The sequence below is a fragment of the Haematobia irritans genome, chromosome 2, assembly GCF_050003625.1.
Source record: "Haematobia irritans isolate KBUSLIRL chromosome 2, ASM5000362v1, whole genome shotgun sequence".
Lineage (NCBI taxonomy): Eukaryota > Metazoa > Arthropoda > Insecta > Diptera > Muscidae > Haematobia > Haematobia irritans.
Window position 1 is genome coordinate 45521811 of NC_134398.1, and position 20568 is coordinate 45542378.

The 20568-nt window shown below is 32.2% G+C and overlaps 1 protein-coding gene across 1 annotated transcript; it reads left to right on the forward strand.

Moving 5' to 3' along the window:
- Window positions 1-20308, forward strand: Ance-2. The gene is made up of 7 exons (XM_075298058.1): window positions 1-16; window positions 13352-13969; window positions 14319-14700; window positions 14773-15121; window positions 15492-15844; window positions 15920-16092; window positions 20076-20308. The coding sequence occupies exons 2-7, from the start codon at window positions 13366-13368 to the stop codon at window positions 20087-20089; spliced, it is 1875 nt and encodes a 624-aa protein (XP_075154173.1). The 5' UTR covers window positions 1-16; window positions 13352-13365; the 3' UTR covers window positions 20090-20308.
- Window positions 20309-20568: the final 260 nt, after the last annotated feature.

Below are 20568 nucleotides of genomic sequence, written 5' to 3' on the forward strand. Positions count from 1 at the left end.
ACGACTCAAAGAAGAGGTAATTGAAATTGAACGCGCTACTCGTATTTCGAATCGGTTTTACTCATGTAATATGCACGACTAGAACTTCCAAGTACCTGTATAATAATGGGATTCATCATATTTGAATTTAATTGGCCTAGAAAATTGAGTTAAGACAATGGAATGGAGTTGGCTAAAAACAAACATTGTGGTGCTGAATATTTTCGCTCGGTTGACAAATGAAAGTGAAAATTTTGAATATAACTGGCAAGCGGTTTATTGAAGAATACTCGTACTGGCAATTTGGACAAGTGTTTGTGAATTAAAGTGAACAAAAAATGTGGCATTTCGTTTAATTTCATGGTGCACATTCGCAGAAAAAAAAACGCTTGAGTTCACAATTAGAGTTTTCAGTTAAAGACAAACAAAAAACATAGAAAATATAAGAAATAAACAACAAGTTAACACAAAATGAAAAATTAGTGTTAATGATTTCAGACTTTGTAACCAATAGTAAAACATGAATACAAACTGCTACGATTATCATAAGGAGCCTAGTTAATATGCAATACAAATGCTGCTGCTGCTAGCGGTGCTATTACCACTGCTATTATCTTGGATAAGTGGAATGAATATATGATGGTTTTGTGTCTATGCCCTGAGAAAATGTCCAATGAGTGACCATTTAATTATGTTTTTTTTTACCATAATACATGGTATTTAAAAGATTTAACAATTTTTTTTTGTGTTACATACAATAATTGTTTCGGTCAAGTTGTATTAGTTGAAAAATTAAGATTTTTATAGATTTTTTTGAAAACGCAATGTTTATCAGGTTCACTATATGATTACAATCTGCATTTTTTTAGTAAATTGGATTTCCGTTAAAGTCTTGTGAAATGTATTTTTTTAATTGAATACATTCTGGGTTATGGGAATTATTGGATCTAATTTCATCAAATGGTTCTCAAAGTTAATAATAAGTACATTCCCACACCCAGAGAAGGAATATGATCATCCCAAACATGTTTCACAGGAACAGTTTTGCCGCAAACACTTCTCGTCAAACACTATATGCTAGCCGAAATCAGATACAAAATTTTCGAGAACATAACATGGTTGCGACAAACATTTTACATATTCCTTATAAAAAAGTAACAAGGTGCTCTTGAAACATATTTGGACGTCATGGGCTTACATTGAAAAAAAAAAAACACGTATATACGGCCGTAAGTTCGGCCAGGCCGAATCTTATGTACCCTCCACCATGGATTGCGTAGAAACTTCTACGAAAGACTGTCATCCAAAATCGAATTACTTGGGCTGTGGTATCTTTAAACTTCTTAACATCGTTTTCTAAATTGCGACTTAGTCCATACATGATAGAGAGCCAGAATTGAAATATGGGGGTCGCTTATATGGGGGCTATATAAAATTATGAACTTGATATGGACCAATTTTTGTGTGATTGCGGATCGATTTATCTGAGGGCTATATATAACTATAGACCGATATGGCCCTAGTTAGACATGGTTGTTAACGGCCATATACTAGCACAATGTACCAAATTTCATCTGACTCGGATGAAATTTGCCCCTCCAAGAGGTTCCAAAACAAAATCTCGGGATCGGTTTATATGGGGGCTATATATTATTATGGACTGATATGGACCACGTACCAAATTTCAACCAGATCGAATGAATTTTGCTTCTCCAAAAGGCACCGGAGGTCAAATATGGGGAACGGTTTATATGGGGGCTATATATAATTATGGACTGATATGAACCAATTCCTGCATGGTTGTTGGATACCATATACTAACATCACGTACCAAATTTCAACTGACTCGGATGAAATTTTCTCCTCCAAGTGGCTCCAAAACCAAATCTCGGGATCGGTTTATATGGGGGCTATATATGATTATGGACTGATATGGACCACTTTTGGCATGGTTGTTAAATATCATGTACTAACATCACGTACCAAATTTCAACCGAATCGGATGAATTTTGCTCTTCCAAGGGGCTCCAGAGGTCAAATCTGTGGATCGGTTTATATGGGGGCTATATATAATTATGGACCGATTTCGACCAATTTTTGAATGGTCATTAGAGAATATATACCAACACCATGTACCAAATTTCAGCCGGATCGGATGAAATTTTCGTTTCTTAGAGGCTCCGCAAATCAAATCGGGGTATCGGTTTATATGGGGGCTATATGTAATTATGGACCGATGTGAACCAATTTTTGCATGGTCATTAGAGAACATATACCAATACCATGTATCAAATTTCAGCCGGATCGGATGAAATTTGGTTCTCGTAGGGGCTCCGCAAGCCAAATCGGGGGATCGGTTTATATGGGGGCTATATGTAATTATGGACCGATATGGACCAATTTTCGTATGGTTGTTAGAGACCATATACTAACACCATATACCAAATTTCAGCCGGATCGGATGAAATTTGCTTCTCCTAGAGCGATCGCAAGCCAAATTTGGGGGTCCGTTTATATGGGGGCTATACGTAAAAGTGGACCGATATGGACCAATTTTTGCATGGTTGTTAGAGACCATATACTAACACCATATACCAAATTTCAGTCGGATCGGATGAAATTTGCTTCTCCTATAGCGATCGCAAGCCAAATTTGGGGGTCCGTTTATATGGGGGCTATACGTAAAAGTGGACCGATATGGCCCATTTGCAATACCATCCGACCTACATCAATAACAACTACTTGTGCCAAGTTTCAAGTCGATAGCTTGTTTCGTTCGGAAGTTAGCGTGATTTCAACAGACGGACGGACGGAAATGCTCAGATCGACTCAGAATTTCACCACGACCCAGAATATATATACTTTATGGGGTCTTAGAGCAATATTTCGATGTGTTACAAACGGAATGACAAAGTTAATATACCCCCCATCCTATGGTGGAGGGTATAAAAAATACGGTCGAGAGCAAAAATATTACGCATTTCTCTGATTCAAAGTTTTTCTCCTTTACCAAAAGTCGACTTTAAAATGGGTATCTTTAAATAAAAGAAGATTATAATGAACTGAGGACATTTTGCCCTAAAGAAGTAAGAAAGAAGATCTTCATTATTACTAAGATCGTACATAAATTCGATGATTTTTGGTAACATGACCATAATCTTCTACTATATACAAATTAGTCGGGTTTTCCATCCTTACACTTTAACCCCAGAACCGATTTTCATGGTTTTGCATTCGATGGAAAGGACTCGAGCTCCGTAAGGTTTATAGCAAAGAAAAATTCAAGAAAAGTTTCAACGGAAAAGCGGGAAAATCTTTTTTTTTACATACAGCGCGCATTACAAAAATTTATAATTTGAATTCACCGCAGTTGCTTTTATTATAAAATAATTTTATTTTTCCACATGAAAAGTGTTCGGAGAACGTAGAGGGTAATCGTGTGGTGAACATAGGGTACCTCATTCATTTGATATCTGGTGGGGGAGGGTGACATCCCCCTTGCCTGACTTTTTCAAAATTGGACCATAGTTCTCCGATTTGGGTGAAATTTCCAAGGAGGTTAGAGGTGTTGACTAGACAAAGACCCGCTTTATTTATTTGATATTTGGTCGCGGAGGTGTACCACCCCTTTATACGATTTTTCTAATTTTTTCTAAAAAAAAAACAAAAATTCTCTCATTTACTTGAGAGTTAAAGAGAACAATCCGTGAGGTTATGAATTTATTATGGGGTATCTGATTTTTTAATATTTGGAAGGGAAAGGGGACCTCCTCTGTGCCGAATTTTTGAAAATTGGAACAAAATTATCTGATTTGCTTGAAATTTTCAGGGAAGTTTGAAGGGGACGTCTAGGCTAAGAACAGCTACTTTATTTTTCAATATTTGGTCGATGAGGGGGCCTCCCCTTTGTTCGACTTTTTTTACAGTTCAGTGAAAAAACTAAAATTTGTCGACTTACTGAAAATTTACGGAGAATTTGGGGGAGATTATGAAATTTATATGAGGTATATGATTTGTTAATATTTGGTCAGGGAAAAATAAAAAGGCACACGCAAAGAAAAAAAAACGTTTTTCTTTTGTTAGAGTTTTTTGAATTGCTTCGAAATGTATAGACTTTTATCACCAAAAAAATTCGTTTGTTAAAAAATTGTTATTTTTTTAATAAAAAAGGTTATTTTTGAACCAACAACACATTCCATTTCGTTTATATCAAACACTGTTCTTTTCTAAATTTAGGCCTTTAATAAGACACATTTGTCAGTTCATAGTAAAAATTTAATATAGTAGAATGTAATGTTGAACATTTTTTCGGAATCTTCCGACCATATCTGGAATATATGTAAAAAAAAAACTTTGGTCGAAGCAGGGATCGAACCCACGACCCTTGGCATGCAAGTCGGGCGCAGCAACCACTGCTCCACGGTGCCCAACTAAATGTATTTTTCTGCTAAATAAACTTTGTTTAATCGGCTCGTGGGCGCCGCAAGCTATGCTATATAAATATATCTTATATGGGTAATTGTCTATTGATGACAATAACGGCTACGTGGCTCAGTGGATAGTGTGTTGGCTTAAAAAATGCATGGTCCGCGGTTCGATTCTCCGTCCAGGGGAAAGGTAAAAAAAAAAAATTAAATTTATAAAATCGTATAATTTCTTCTACATTGTTTGTGTTACAGAAAAAGGTGATAATAACTAAAAAACTTCGTGGAAGTGAGAAAGATGTGAATGAAAAAATTTTTTTTGAGTTAGTCTTTATGAAATTGTTTTTACATCCTGGAAAAGAATACACGTTTATCACAAAAAGAATATACTTTTCTTCCAAATACACTTCCTTTCAACGAAAAGCAAATGAGAAACGAACTTTGTTTGTCTAAAATTTCGTTTGGGAGGAAAGAATTATTTTTTTGCGTGCACAGGGAGACCTCATTTCTCCTCAAGTACATACAGTGAAACATTAAACTTTTCAAATTTACTTGAAATTTACAGAAGATGTGGGGTAGGTAATATTATTATAATAGATATCTGATTTTGTGATATTCGGAAGGGAAGAGGGGCCTCCTCTTGCCCTGCTGTTTAAAAATTGGGCTTATAATTTTCTTGAGATTTTCTGGGAAGTCTACACAATATATGCCAAATCATCGATATTGGGACGGCACGTGTTAACGTCATTTAATCGGGCTCAATTGTTGGCTATCCCAATATCTGGAAAGGTGTTTAGTTTTGTGGGGTTGAGGCGAATGCTCCTAGTGGCACCAGGTCGCGTTTTCGAAGCTCAAGGCTGGCGTAACTCGGTTTGACTCAGAGCTACAACAATTTTGTTCATAACATAAATTTTTAAGGACAAAATAAGCTATCGTTCGTGATATCGTGCGTGTTTTTATTATTTACCGTTCTCGAGTTATGACTCAATACGTCAACTTTTTGGCCAAAACATTTGTTTTGTTTTAAAATTTTGAGGGACGAGCGGCACGTGTTAACGTCGTTTAATCGGGCTAAAATTTTGGCTATCCCAATATCTATAAAGGGGACACGTTAAGGCGAACAAGATTCCGACATTTTTTTGCCCCATATAAGTTGCGGTCATTCTAATCTCTACTTTGAAGCACCCAGCAAACAAAATTGGAGATTGTTGCAACGGCATAACTTTAAAAGCACATCCAAAAATGTCCCAGACAAAAAAAGGATCGCCAAAGAAGAAGCGCAAATGTTCTTTTTGGATCCGAAAGTGGTGCAAAATTGGCGCAAAAGCGATGAATTTAACAGGGGCTGTTGAAATGGTGGACATCCGTCCTATGACACTTGTCATGTTAAATTCATCGCTTCGGCGTCCATTTTGAACCACTTCTAGCAATTACACGAAAATCGGATACAAGGAGCGGCGCCTATATGCTCAAGAAGTCAAATCACTTTATACGAAGGCCAACTAAAGCATGGACTGATGTATCCCATCTTCGTGTACGATAGCTTCATTATTGAAGTCTGTGACTTTGGTGACAGGGCTTTAACTACTTTAAGATCATCTCTATTATATTATATAGTATATTCATTGAATCATCCTTTCTAACTTATCTGCATTTTATATGAGCCCTCTTCGTATGTTTCAAAATAAAATACATTTTTATGAGCCCTTTACGTATGTTTCTATATAAAATGAATTTCTTTATTTAAAACTTGTTTGATTGTTTGTTTTAATTAGAAGTTGCATATTAATGTGTTTGTGCATTTTAGATTGCAACTAGTTTTGATACAACAGTTTAATATAGTTCAATAGTTTAAAATAAATACTAAATTTGTTTGTTATGTTAATAACTTTACCCGGTTTGTTTATAGTATAGATGACAAATTGAGAAGACTAGAAACTGGTTAAATAAAAAAAAATATTTAAATACAAATCATTGTTGTAGGTCAGTTATATGGATTAGATCGAATCGAAAATTAACATTTTTATACACTATGTGGTCTATAGAGATCTCGCTAGAGCTTAACACAAAAAATGTGCTCTATATCGTTTTTAAACCCACGCCCATAAAATGGTGATGGGGGTATAATAAGTTTGTTATTTCATATGTCACATATCAGTTTTGATAAAGAATATATACAGTATGCCAAGAAAGTGTTTTGACATTGCCTTCTTGGGCTTCTAGACGGCGACATTTTTATTTGATTTACCTGATATTGGAAATCTTGAGGCATTTTGGGTCCATACAGCCTGATCCCCAGATTTGACTTTTTGGGTTTCCACACACCGCAATTTTTATCCCATTTGATTTACATTGGAAATCTAGATGTATTTTAGGTCCACACATAAATATGCCGACTATGGTGTGTATCGGTCCATATTTTGGTATAGCCTCCATATCGACCAGTCTACCGATTTGACTTTTGAAGAGTCTATACATCGGAATTTTTATCCGATTTGCTGGAAATTATACATCGAGAGGTATTTTGGGTCCTCCCGATTTGATTTCTTGGGCTTCTAGACACCCCCATACTATACCCCCAACCATAGGATATTAACTTTGTCATTCCGTTTGTAACACATCGAAATATTGCTCTAAGACCACATAAAGTATATATATTCTGGGTGGTGGTGAAATTCTGAGTCGATTTAAGCATGTCCTTCCATCCGTCTGTTGAAATCACGCTAACTTCCGAACGAAAAAAGCTATCGCCTTGAAACTTGGCATAAGTAGTTGCTATTGATGTAGGTCGGATGGTATTGCAAATGGGTCATATTGGGCACTTTAACGTATAGCCCCCATATAAACCGACCCCCTGATTTGACCTCCGGAGCTTTTTGGAGGAGCAAAATTCATCCGATCCGGTAAAAAATTGGTATGTGGTGTTAGTATATGGTCTCTAACAACCATGCAAAACTTGGTCCATATGGGTGCATAATTATATATAGACCCCATATAAATCGATCCCCAGATTTGAACTCTGGAGCCTCTTGGAAGAGCAAATTTATTCCGATAAGGTTGACATTTGGTCCGATTCGGTTGAAATTTGGTACGTGGTGTTAGTATATGGTCTCTAACAATCATGCAAAAATTGGTCCATATCGGTCCATAATTATATATAAAGGGTGATTCTTTTGAGGTTAGGATTTTCATGCATTAGTATTTGACAGATCACGTGGGATTTCAGACATGGTGTCAAAGAGAAAGATGCTCAGTATGCTTTGACATTTCATCATGAATAGACTTACTAACGAGCCACAACGTCGAATTTTCAGTGAATGGGCCCTAGAAAAGTTGGCAGAAAATCCGCTTTTTTATCGACAAATTTTGTTCAGCGATGAGGCTCATTTCTGGTTGAATGGCTACGTAAATAAGCAAAATTGCCGCATTTCGAGTGAAAAGCAACCAGAAGCCGTTCAAGAACTGCCCATGCATCCCGAAAAATGCACTGTTTGGTGTGGTTTGTACGCTGGTGGAATCATTGGACCGTATTTTTTCAAAGATGCTGTTGGACGCAACGTTACGGTGAATGGCGATCGCTATCGTTCGATGCTAACAAACTTTTTGTTGCCAAAAATGGAAGAACTGAACTTGGTTGACATGTGGTTTCAACAAGATGGCGCTACATGCTACACAGCTCGCGATTCTATGGCCATTTTGAGGGAAAACTTCGGAGAACAATTCATCTCAAGAAATGGACCGGTAAGTTGGCCACCAAGATCATGCGATTTGACGCCTTTAGACTATTTTTTGTGGGGCTACGTCAAGTCTAAAGTCTACAGAAATAAGCCAGCAACTATTCCAGCTTTGGAAGACAACATTTCCGAAGAAATTCGGGCTATTCCGGCCGAAATGCTCGAAAAAGTTGCCCAAAATTGGACTTTCCGAATGGACCACCTAAGACGCAGCCGCGGTCAACATTTAAATGAAATTATCTTCAAAAAGTAAATGTCATGGACCAATCTAACGTTTCAAATAAAGAACCGATGAGATTTCGCAAATTTTATGCGTTTTTTTTAAAAAAAAAGTTATCAAGCTCTTAACAAATCACCCTTTAGCCCCCATATAAACCGATGCCCAGATTTGATCTTCGGAGCCTCTTAGAGGAGCAAAATTCATCCGATCCAGTTGAAATTTAGTACGTGGTGTCAGTATATGGTCTCTAACAGTCATGCAAAAATTGGTTCATATCGATCCATAATTATATATAGCCCACATATAAACCGATCCCCAAATTTGACCTCCGGAGCCTCTTGGAGGAGCAAAATTCATCCGATTCGTTTGAAATATGGTATATTGCGCTAGTATATGGTCTCTAACAACTATGTAAAAATTGGTCCATATTGGTCCAGAATTATATATAGACCCCATATAAACCGATACCCAGATTTGAACTTCGGAGCCTCTTGGAAGAGCAAATTTAATCGGATCCGGTTGAAATTTGGTACGTGATGTAAGTATATGGTCTATAACAACCATGCAAAAATTGGTCCATGTCGGTCCATAATTATATATAGCCCCCATATATATCGATCCCCAGATTTGACCTCCCAGCAAAAAAAGCGTCGCCAAAAAAGTATTGAAAATGTTCTTTTTGGATCCGGAAGTGGTGCACAATTGGCGCGGAAGCGATGAATTTAACATGGGCTTGTCATAGGACGGATGTCCACCATCGTTGCACTGAATATGCATCACTTCGTTAGATGTGGTCCGAATTCAGTGTTTTGGATGTGAATTAAAAAATTTTGTGGTATTTTTACGAATAATTAATTTTTATAATTTTTTATGATTTTTAATGCAATCTGACAATTGTCTGAAACCCTTGACCTCAAATATTTTCAAAATTTCGCAATTTTTCTAGAATGAATTTAGAAATTTTTTCGACAAAATTTTAATAATTTATACCATTTTATTAATTCTTACCCTGTTTTTAACATATTTCAAACAAAAACTGTTAAAATTGCCCTTTAAAAGTATGAAAAAAGCGAGTTATAAAAAATTGAATTAAAAGAACTTCCTGAGTAGTTAAAATAAAGAACATCTCTGGAAGGACATTGTTGGAAGTGCTTTTAAAGTTGTGCCTTAAGAAGTACTTCCAAATTTTTTTGCTGGGCTCTGATACCCCTTGGAGGAGCAAAATTCATGAGATTCAGTTGAAATTTGGTACATTGCGCTAGTATATGGCCGCTAACAGCCACGCAAAAATTGGTCCATATCGGTCTATAGTTATATATAGCCGATAGCCAATCACACAAAAATTGGTCCATATCGCCAAAAATAATTTACCAAAATTTTATTTCTATAGAAAATTTTGTCAAAATTTTATTTCTATAGAAAATTTTGTCAAAATTTTATTTCTATAGCAAATGTTGTCAAAATTTTATTTCCATAGAAAATTTTGTCGAACTGAATTATATACGTATTTAATCGGCCTTTTTATACCCTGCGCCACACTGTGGAACAGGGTATTATAAGTTAGTGCATATGTTTGTAACACCCATAAGGAGACGAGATAGACACATGGTGTCTTTGGCAATAATGCTCAGAGTTGGTCCGTGAGTCGATCTAGCCATGTCCGTCTGTCTGTGAACACATTTGTTTGATCAAAGTATAGGACGCAGTTTATCAGAATAGAACTCTATTGATTTTGGGAGAAATCGGTTCAGATTTAGATATATCTCCAATATATATCTTTTGCCCGATATGCATTTATATGGCCCCAGAAGCCAGATTTTTGGCCGTATTTGGTTGAAATTTTGCACCAGGAGTACAATTAGTAGTATAGTCAAGTGTTCAAAATGTGATTGAAATCAGTTCAGATTTAGATATAGCTCCCATATATATCTTTCGCCCGATATGAACTAATATGGTCCTAAAAGCCAGAGTTTTGGCCCAATTTGGTTGAAATTTTGCACAGGGAGTAGATTTGGCACTGTAGCTATGCGTGCCAAATTTGGTTGAAATCGATTCAGATTTAGATATAGCTCCCATATATATCTTTCGCCCGATATGGACTAATATGGTCCTAGAAGCCAGAGTTTTGGCCCAATTTGTTTGAAATTTTGCACTAGGAGTACAATTAGTGGTGCAGTTAAGTGTGATAAATTTGATTGAAATCGGTTCAGATTTAGATATAGCTCCCATATTTATCTTTCGCCCGATATGAACTAATATGGTCCTAAAAGCCAGAGTTTTGGCCCAATTTGGTTGAAATTTTGCACGGGGAGTAGATTTGGCATTGTAGCTATGCGTGCCAAATTTGGTTGAAATCGATTCAGATTTATATATAGCTCCCATATATATCTTTCGCCCGATATGGACTAATACGGTCCCAGAAGCCATAGTTTTACCCCAGTTTGATTGAAATTTTGCACTAGGAGTACAATTAGTAGTGTAGTCAAGTGTGTTATTGAAATCGGTTCAGATTTAGATATAGCTTCCATATATATCGTTCGCCCGATTTACACTCATATGACCACAGTGGCCAATCTTTTACTCCGATTTAATTGAAATTTTGCACAGGGAGTAGAACTAGCATTGTAGCTATGCGTGCCAAATTTGGTTGAACTCGGTTCAGATTTAGATATAGCTCCCATATATATGTTTCTCTGATTTGGACAAAAATGGTCAAAATACCAACATTTTCCTTGTAAAATCGCCACTGCTTAGTCGAAAAGTTGTAAAAAAGACTCTAATTTTCCTAAACTTCTAATACATATATATCGAGCGATAAATCATAAATAAACTTTTGCGAAGTTTCCTTAAAATTGCTTCAGATTTAAATGTTTCCCATATTTATACCCTTCACCACTACTGTGGTACAGGGTATAATAAGTTTGTGCATTTGTATGTAAAGCCAAGAAGGAGTAATCATAGACCAACCTTTTAGTATACGGATCGGCTTAGAATTAAATTCTGAGACGATTTAGCGATGTCCGTCTGTCTGTCTGTCCGTCTGTCTGTCCGTCTGTCTGTCTGTCCGTCTGTCTGTCTGTCTGTCTGTCTGTCTGTTGATGTATTTTTGTGTGCAAAGTACAGCTCGCAGTTTTAGTCCGATTGTCCTAAAATTTGGTATAGGGTCCTGTTTCGGCTCAAAGACGATCCCTATTGATTTTGGAAAAAATCGGTTCAGATTTAGATATAGCTGCCATATATATTTTTCACCGATCTGGTCATAATTGGCGTGTATATCAACCGATCTTCCTCAAATTCCGTACATCCGAATATTTTGTGGGTCTCGAAAAACTTGCATAATATCAGCCAAATCGGTTCAGATTTAGATATAGCTCCCATATATAGCTTTCGCCCGATTGACACTCATATGACCACAGAGGCCAATTTTTAACTCCGATTTAGTTGACATTTTGCACAGGCAGTAGAATTAGCATTGTTACTATGCGTGCCAAATTTGGTTGAAATCGGTTCAGATTTGGATATATCTCCCATATATAGCTTCCGCCTGATTTACACTCATATTACCACAGAGGCAAATTTTTAACTCCGATTTAGTTGAAATTTTGCACAGGGAGTAGAATTAGCATTATAGCTACGCGTGCCAAATTTGGGTGAAATCGGTTCAGATTTGGATATATCTCCCATATATAGCTTTCGCCCGATTTACACTCATTTGACCACAGAGGCCAATTTTTTGCTCCGATTTAGTTGAAATTTTGCACAGGGAGTAGAATTAGCATTGTAGCTATGCGTGCCAAATTTGGTTGAAATCGGATCAGATTTAGATATATCTCCCATATATAGCTTTCGCCCGATTTACACTCATATGACCACAGAGGCCAATTTTTAACTCCGATTTAGTTGAAATTTTGCACAGAGAGTAGAATTAGCATTGTTGCTATGCGTGCCAAATTTGGTTGAAATCGGTTCAGATTTAGATATAGCTCCCATATATATGTTTTTCTGATTTCGACAAAAATGGTCAAAATACCAACAATTTCCTTGTAAAATCGCCACTGCTTAGTCGAAAAGTTGTAAAAATGACTCTAATTTTCCAAAACTTCTAATATATATATATCGAGCGATAAATCATAAATAAACTTTTGCAAAGTTTCCTTAAAACAGCTTCAGATTTAAATTCCTATATTTTTTTACTAACATTGTGTTCCACCCTAGTGCATTAGCCGACTTAAATTTTGAGTCTATAGATTTTGTAGAAGTCTATCAAATTCTGTCCAGATCGAGTGATATTTAAATGTATGTATTTGGGACAAACCTTTATATATAGCCCATACACATTTGACGGATGTGATATGGTATCGAAAATTTAGATCTACAAAGTGGTGCAGGGTATAATATAGTCGGCCCCGCCCGACTTTAGACTTTTTTATCCGTTAACATGTGTGGCGAATACGGTTTGAATTGGTCGAGCCCCAATATAGACCAATCACCAGTTGATGGGCCATTTTTTTGGTATGTTTGCTTGGCAGAGTATCTGGACATATTTTCAAGTAACCCGCTAACGACGAAGAGTTTTCAAAGGAAACAATTATATTTGATTCATGGTAGTGGGTATTTAATATTCGGCCCGGCCGAACTGAAGTCAATATATACTTGTTTTATATACTGTAGATATTTTATTTGAAGAAAGTTTTTTTTTAAATACCTTTCCATAAAAATAAGGTAAACCGAGAATCTTATGTCTTTAAATGAAACACAGGTTCCTATTATTAAATTGATCGCGGTGTGATTGGAGTTTAGCAAGATGACAATATTATGGATGTTAGCGTTTAAATGTCTCCGGGTTAAACCACTCTAGTTTGTATCTCAGTATTATTATGAATTTTTCCAGTCTATCTTTATTTCTGGGAGCTTATTGGGTTAGGTTCTGGCCTAGGTATTCTTATTCAGGTGTAATAAAATTGACTTTGAAAAATCAATATTCTCTTTTTCAGTTCACATTTCTGCAATGAAATATATCATCAAAAGTCTACTTCTCACTATTTGCTTGGGTAGCTGTTACACATCCACAATAGAGGAAAGTCATGCAGAAGTAACGAAATTTCTCGACGAAGTAAATCATCGATTGGCCATACTCTACAATAAGGAAGTTTTAGCCAATTGGCAAAATGAAATTCATGGACCAAATGATTTAATCGCTCTGCTTCAATCGGAAATTGCCACTACAGAGATAATGCGCTACATAAGATCCATATCGGCAAAAGTGAAGAAATATAAAAGAATAGCTTTGCACGATGTAGAACTTAAACGTCAGCTTTCGTTGATACCAGAAGTTGGTTATGAAGTTTTAATGCCTGAAGATTTGGAACTTCTATATGCTGTCACAGCGAATATGAGTGAAATCTATAGACATTCGAAATTGTGTTCCTATGAAGACAGAGAGAAATGTGATTTAAAATTAATACCAGATGTTCAGAATATTTTACATACCACTCAAGATGTAGATGTTATAGAATACTATTGGCTGGAGTGGCGGAGGAAAACGGGTGTGGCAGCTCGTGAAGATTTTCGAAGATTTGTGGAGCTTTATAGGAAGACAGCAAAATTGAATGGTAATTGGCTTTTATACACAAAACAAAAACAATTTTTGTGAATCAATCACGAAATTAATTGATCAAATTAATTTTTTAATTGAAATGTCTTCAATCACAGAAATGATAGTATCAATTGAAGGTCAATTAAAAAATTAATTGATCCAATTAAAAATTTAATTCATACTAATAATTTCTGTGAATGGTTTTTGTTTCAATTAAAAAATTTTGTTGAATCAATTAAATTTTTAATTGAATATATTTTAAAACTCAATTAAAATATTAATTGGAAAAATTTTCGTGACATTTTTCTTCTGTGTACAATCTCCGAATGAAACCTTAATCTCGATGTTTTAATTATTTTTTGCAGGGTTTTCCAAACCTTCCAATTTCTGGTATAAGGATCTAGAAGATGATAGTGATAATGTTTCCGCATTACTTCAGAAATTTATGATGGAATTGAAACCATTCTTTGAACAATTTCATGCTTATATCCGAGGCCAACTAAGGCGAAAATATGGCTCCGAACTTATACGGCCCAACAAACCTTATCCCCAACATTTAGCTGAAATTTTCATAGGCAATGCATTTCATTTGGGTGAATCTGGCTGGCATATGCATTTACCCTTCAATACAAAACGAATGCCAAATATAACTGAAAATCTTCTACGAAGAGGTTTAACAAACACCCAAATAAATTTCTGGAATGCTCAGGAATTTTTCCGTTCATTGGGTATGCCTCAGTTGGAGGAGTAAGTGCCAATAGATTAGTCTCTGCATATTGCTGTAAAGTGGACGATACTAAACTTGAATTTTCTCTTTAGGAATTTTTGGACCGATAGCTGCCAATCTAAGGCAGATTTGGAGGATGATCATTGTTGGCATAAAGCTTGGAAATTTTATGGACTCTATCATGTTAACTTCTCCTATTGTCCTTTGACAACGGAAGAGACTTTCTTCAACATGTTTGAAGCTTTATCCGATGTCTATTATTACAAATCGTATGAGAATCTTTTGACATTATATCAGGAAGAACCTTTACCAAATTTCAGTGATGCTTTGGGTAAATTCTTCTCATTGGCAGCTTCATCACCAAAATATTTACAAAAAATGAAAGTGGTTGATGAGGAATATTCACAGAAAGAAGCTCGAATAAATCGTTTATATATTCAGGTTTGTATTCAATGGAAATTCTCATATGGAGAGGGTTATAAAAATTAAGGACATATATGGCCTGATGCAAAGTATCCCAAAATTTAATTGGTGATAGAATGGTACCTTCTCCCAAACACCTATTACATACAAATTTGAGCCAACCATATGTTTACATTAGTACAAAGGAATATTTTCATTAAGCCAAATGAATAGTTTAGTTAATAATACGAAATGTTTTGTTTCTCAACAGAGAATTCCTTATAATAATGAAATATTTCCTAATATTTACGAATTTGTTTCATTGGCTTAATTTTAATGAAACATTTCCGCCATATAACGTAACACTTATTCCTATTATGAAAGTTCTTATTTTATTTAAATTTTTCAGGGTCTTCGTACAATATTTCTTATTCCAGTGTTTTATATACTGGAACGTTATCGTTTAGATATCATCGACAAAACTATCGATATTGATGACAATTGTGCTTATTGGCATCTTACCGAAGATTATACAGGAGCTGAGCCACCAGTTACCCGAACCAATGCAGATTTTGATGCCCCAGCTAAATTGCTAATGGAAGTTGATGATCAGTATACAACACAAATATTAAGTATTATTTTACAATATCAACTTCTGGAACATTTCTGCATGGAAACGGGCCAATATGTTAAAGATGGAGAGAAGAAAGCGTTAGACTTATGTGATTTAAGCGGTCAACGTATGGTGGGAGAAAAAATAAGGTAAGAGGTATTTTGAAATTAAATACAATATATTTTATAATATAAAATTTCATTTGTACTCATATTGTTTTAAAGTCAAGCCATGTCCTTGGGATCTTCGGTGAGTTTCAAGGAAGTTTTAAAAACTATAATTGGTTCAGATCAATTGGATATACATGGGCTTTTGGAGTACTATCAACCCTTATACGATTGGTTGGTTGAACAAAATCGTTTGGAACATAATGAAGTCGGTTGGGAGAAATCAGATAGTAAGATGGATTTTAATTAAATATTCCCTCATGTGTCGATATTTGGAATTGCAAATCTTCAATTTTTCGTTTGGCGATATTTACATAACCCTAACTTTTTGGAGCTAAATTTGGAAATGTAATTCTCATTAATGAGAAGTTCAAATTGAAATTGGATTGAAGTCGCGGTTGCCACAGTTGGAAGATTTCTAACAAAAATGGTAGAGTTTTTACTGTTTGGCAGATTGGTAGTATTCTTGATATTTTGGTAAATTTTTCCAAATATTCCTCTCCAACTAAGAGGTACTTCATATATAAAATAAAACTTTGACAAATAATACACAAAATAAAACTTTGACAAAATTTTCTATAGAAATAAAATTTTGAGATAATTTCGAGACAAAAGAGATATTTCGACAAAATTTTCTATAGACATAAAATTTTGATAAAATTTTCTATAGACATATTTTTTTTACAATATTTTCTATAGAAAGAAACTTTTGACAAAATTTCCTATAGAAAAAAAAGTGACAAAATTTTCTATAGAAATAAAATTTTTCAAATTCAGATTTTTTGTTTGGTAGTTTTTTGGTAAAATTTTTCCACTAAGAGGTACTTCACAAATTTTCTATACAAAATAAAATATTGATAAAATTTTCTATAGAAATACAATTTTGAGAAAATTTTCTATAGAAATAAAATTTTGATAAAATTTTCCATAGAAAGAAAATTTTCACAAAATTTTCTATAGAAATAAAAAATTGAACAAATTTTCTATAGAAATAAAATTTTGACAAAATTTTCCATAGAAATAAAACTTTGACTAAAATCTGCATAGTATTTAAATTTTGACAAAATTTCAAAAAAAAAAAAAATTTTTCCAAAGCAACAATTTTTATAGAAATAAAATTTTGATTAAATAGTCTATAGAAATAAAATTTTGACAATATTTTCTAGAAATAGACTATTGATAGACTATTGACAAAATTTCCAATAGAAAAAAATTGACAATATTTTCTATAGAAATAAACTTATGACAATTTATTCTGTATTATTATGACAAAATATTCTATAGAAATAAAATTTTGACAAAATCTTCTATAGATATAAAATTTTGACAAAATGTTCTATAGAAATAAAATTATGACAAAATAGAAATAAAATTTTGCAAATTATTTTTTTTTGTGGTAGTTTTTTGGCACAATTTTTTCCAACTAAGAGGTACTTCACAAATTTTCTATACAAAATAAAATATTGACAAATTTTTCTATAGAAATACAATTTTGAGAAAATTTCATATAGAAATACAATTTTGAGAAAATTTTCTTTAGAAATAAAATTTTGACAAAATTTATTATAGAAATAAAATTTTGACAAAATTTTCTATAGAAATAAAATGTTGACAAAATTTTCTATAGAAAAATAAATTTTTACAAAATTTTCTAGAAAAGTAAAATTTTTACAAAAATTTCCATAGTAATTAAATTTTCTATAGAAATAAACTTTTGACAAAATTTCCAGTAGAACAATATTGTTGGCAAATTTTTCTATAGAAATAAAATTGTGACCATTTGTTCTGTAGAAATAAAATTTTGATAAATTATTCTACAGAAATACAATTTTGACAAAATTTTCTATAGAAATAAACATTTGATAAAATTTTCTATAGAAATAAAATGTTAACAAAATTTTCCATAGAAATAAAATTTTGACAAAATTTTCTATAGAAATAACATATTAACCAAATTTTCCATAGAAATAAAATTTTGACAAAAATTTGCATAGTGATTAAATTTTGACAACATTTTTTATAGAACAAAAATTGACAAAATTTTCTATAGGAATAAACTATTCACAAAATTTCCAATAGAAAAAAAATTTGACAAAATTTTCTATAGAAATAAAATTATGACAATTTATTCTATATTATTATGACAAAATTTTCCATAGAAATAGAATTTTGACAAAATCTTCTATAGATATAAAATTTTGACAAAATTTTACTTTTCTAGAAAATTTTATTTCTATAGAAAATATTGTCAAAATTTTATTTCTATAGAAAATTTTGCCAACATTTTATTTCTATAGAAAATTTTATCAAATTTTTATTTCTATACAAATTTGGTCAAAATTTTATTACTATGGAAAATTTTGCCAAAATAGTATTTCTATAGAAAATTTTGTCAATATTTTATTTTGTATAGAAAATTTGCGGAGTACCTCTTAATTGGAAAAAATTGTACCAAAAAACTGCCAAACAAAAAAATTTTAATTTGCAAAATGTCATTTCTATAGAAAATTTTGTCTTTTTTTCTATTGGAAATTTTGTCAAAAGTTTATTTCTATAGAAAATATTGTAATAAAATTATTTATATATAAAAATTTATCAAAATGTTATTTCTATAGAAAATTTTGTCAAAATATTATTTTTATAATAAATTATGTCAAAATATTATTTCTATAGAAAATGTTGTCAATACTTTATTTTGTATAGAACATTTGTGAAGTACCTCTTAGTTGGAAAAAATTGTACCAAAAACCTACCACAAAAAAATCTTAATTTGAAAATTTTATTTATATTTTGTCATAATTTTATTTCTATAAAATAGTTGGTAAAAATTTTATTTCTATAGAAATTTTTATCAAAATTTTATTTCTATAGAACATATTTTGATAAAAAATTTCTATAGAAATAAAATTTTTACCAATTATTTTATGAAATAAAATTATGACAAAATATAAATAAAATTTTGCAAATTAAGATTTTTTTGTGGTAGTTTTTCGGTATAATTTTTTCAACTAAGAGGTATTTCACAAATTTTCAATACAAAATAAAATTTTGACAACATTTTCTATAGAAATAATATTTTGACATAATTTATTATAAAAATAATATTTTGACGAAATTTTCTATAGAAATAAGATTTTGATAAATTTTTCTATAGAAATAAGTTTTTACAATATTTTCTATGGAAATAAACTTTTGACAAAATTTCCAATAGAAAAAAAGACAAAATTTTCTATAGAAATAAAATTTTGCAAATTAAGATTTTTTTGTTTGGTAGTTTTTTGGTACAATTTTTTCCAATTAAGAGGTACTTCGCAAATTTTCTATACAAAATAAAATATTGACAAAATTTTCTATAGAAATACTATTTTGAGAACATTTTCTATAGAAATAAAATTTTGACAAAATTTATTATAGAAATAAAATCTTGACAAAATTTTCCATAGAAATAAAATTCTGACAAAATTTTCCATAGAAATAAAATTTTGAGAAAATTTTCTATAGAAATAAAAATTTGACAAAATTTTCTATAGAAATAAAATGTTGGCAAAATTTTCTATAGAAATAAAATTTTGACAATATTTTCTATAGAAATAAAATTTTCTAGAAAAGTAAAATTTTTACAAAATTTTCCATACTAATTAAATTTTGACAATATTTTCAATAGAAATAAACTTTTCACAAAATTTCCAGTCGAACAAAAATGTTGCAAAATTTTCTATAGAAATAAAACTTTGACAATTTAATCTATAGAAATACAATTATGACAAATTGTTCTAAAGAAATAAAATTATGACAAAATTTTCTATAGAAATAAAATTTTGACAAAATTTTCTATAGAAATAAAATTTTGACAAAATTTTCTATAGAAATAAAATTTTGACAAAGTGTTCTATAGAAATAAAATGTTGATAAAATTTTCTATAGAAATAAAATTTTGACAATATTTTCGATAGAAATAAAATTTTGAGAACATTTTCTGTAGAAATAAAATTTTGCAAAATAAGTTTTATTTGGTTAATAGTTCTTTTGTACAATTTTCTCCAAATTTTGGTAGATTATTTTTGAATCGGGTGACAACCGTGATTGAAGTCCGCAAGTATCTCGATTAATCTGTTAAAAGAAAAATACATTTTTGCGATTTGTTATTCCGAATTTCGGAACATGGGTATTGTATTGTTTTGTTATATGTTAAGTTTTTTTCCCCCAATTACAGAATGCCATCCCTGAGATAAGTCGAAGTGTATAGTGTGTGAAAGCGATTTGAATTCTAATAATTTTCAAACATATATGTTTGAGGTGGTTAATTCATCAGAGTATTTATTTGTATAAAATGCAGCATACTTTTAGGCATAAAAAAATTAAAACACAGGGCGTGTACGTATAATAAATTGGATATATTTAAGAAATGTACTCGTAGTTATAGCGATTTTGTATCTCAAAAATTTGTAAAAAAAATTGTAAAATACATTTCTGATTTAAAATTTTTTCTGTTTATAACAGATGTGAGCGGAAATAAAATATCCATTAAAGTTAATTTTAGAATTGTCTTCATAAACAATAAAATTAAATTTTATTTCATTTCATTTTGTTGAGTATCTACATAACAAGATTAAAATCTTATAATTACTGTGCAGATAAATGTTAAAGCATCTCCGACCTATAATAAATACATATAACAATTAAATTTGGAAAATAAGAAGAAACTA

Coding starts and splice junctions, on each gene's coding strand:
- Ance-2 (XM_075298058.1), top strand. CDS start 13,366: ATGAAATATATCATCAAAAGTCTACTTCTCACTATTTGCTTGGGTAGC. Junction 15,122..15,491: donor TAAATCGTTTATATATTCAG/GTTTGTATTCAA, acceptor TAAATTTTTCAG/GGTCTTCGTACAATATTTCT. Junction 15,845..15,919: donor ATGGTGGGAGAAAAAATAAG/GTAAGAGGTATT, acceptor ATTGTTTTAAAG/TCAAGCCATGTCCTTGGGAT.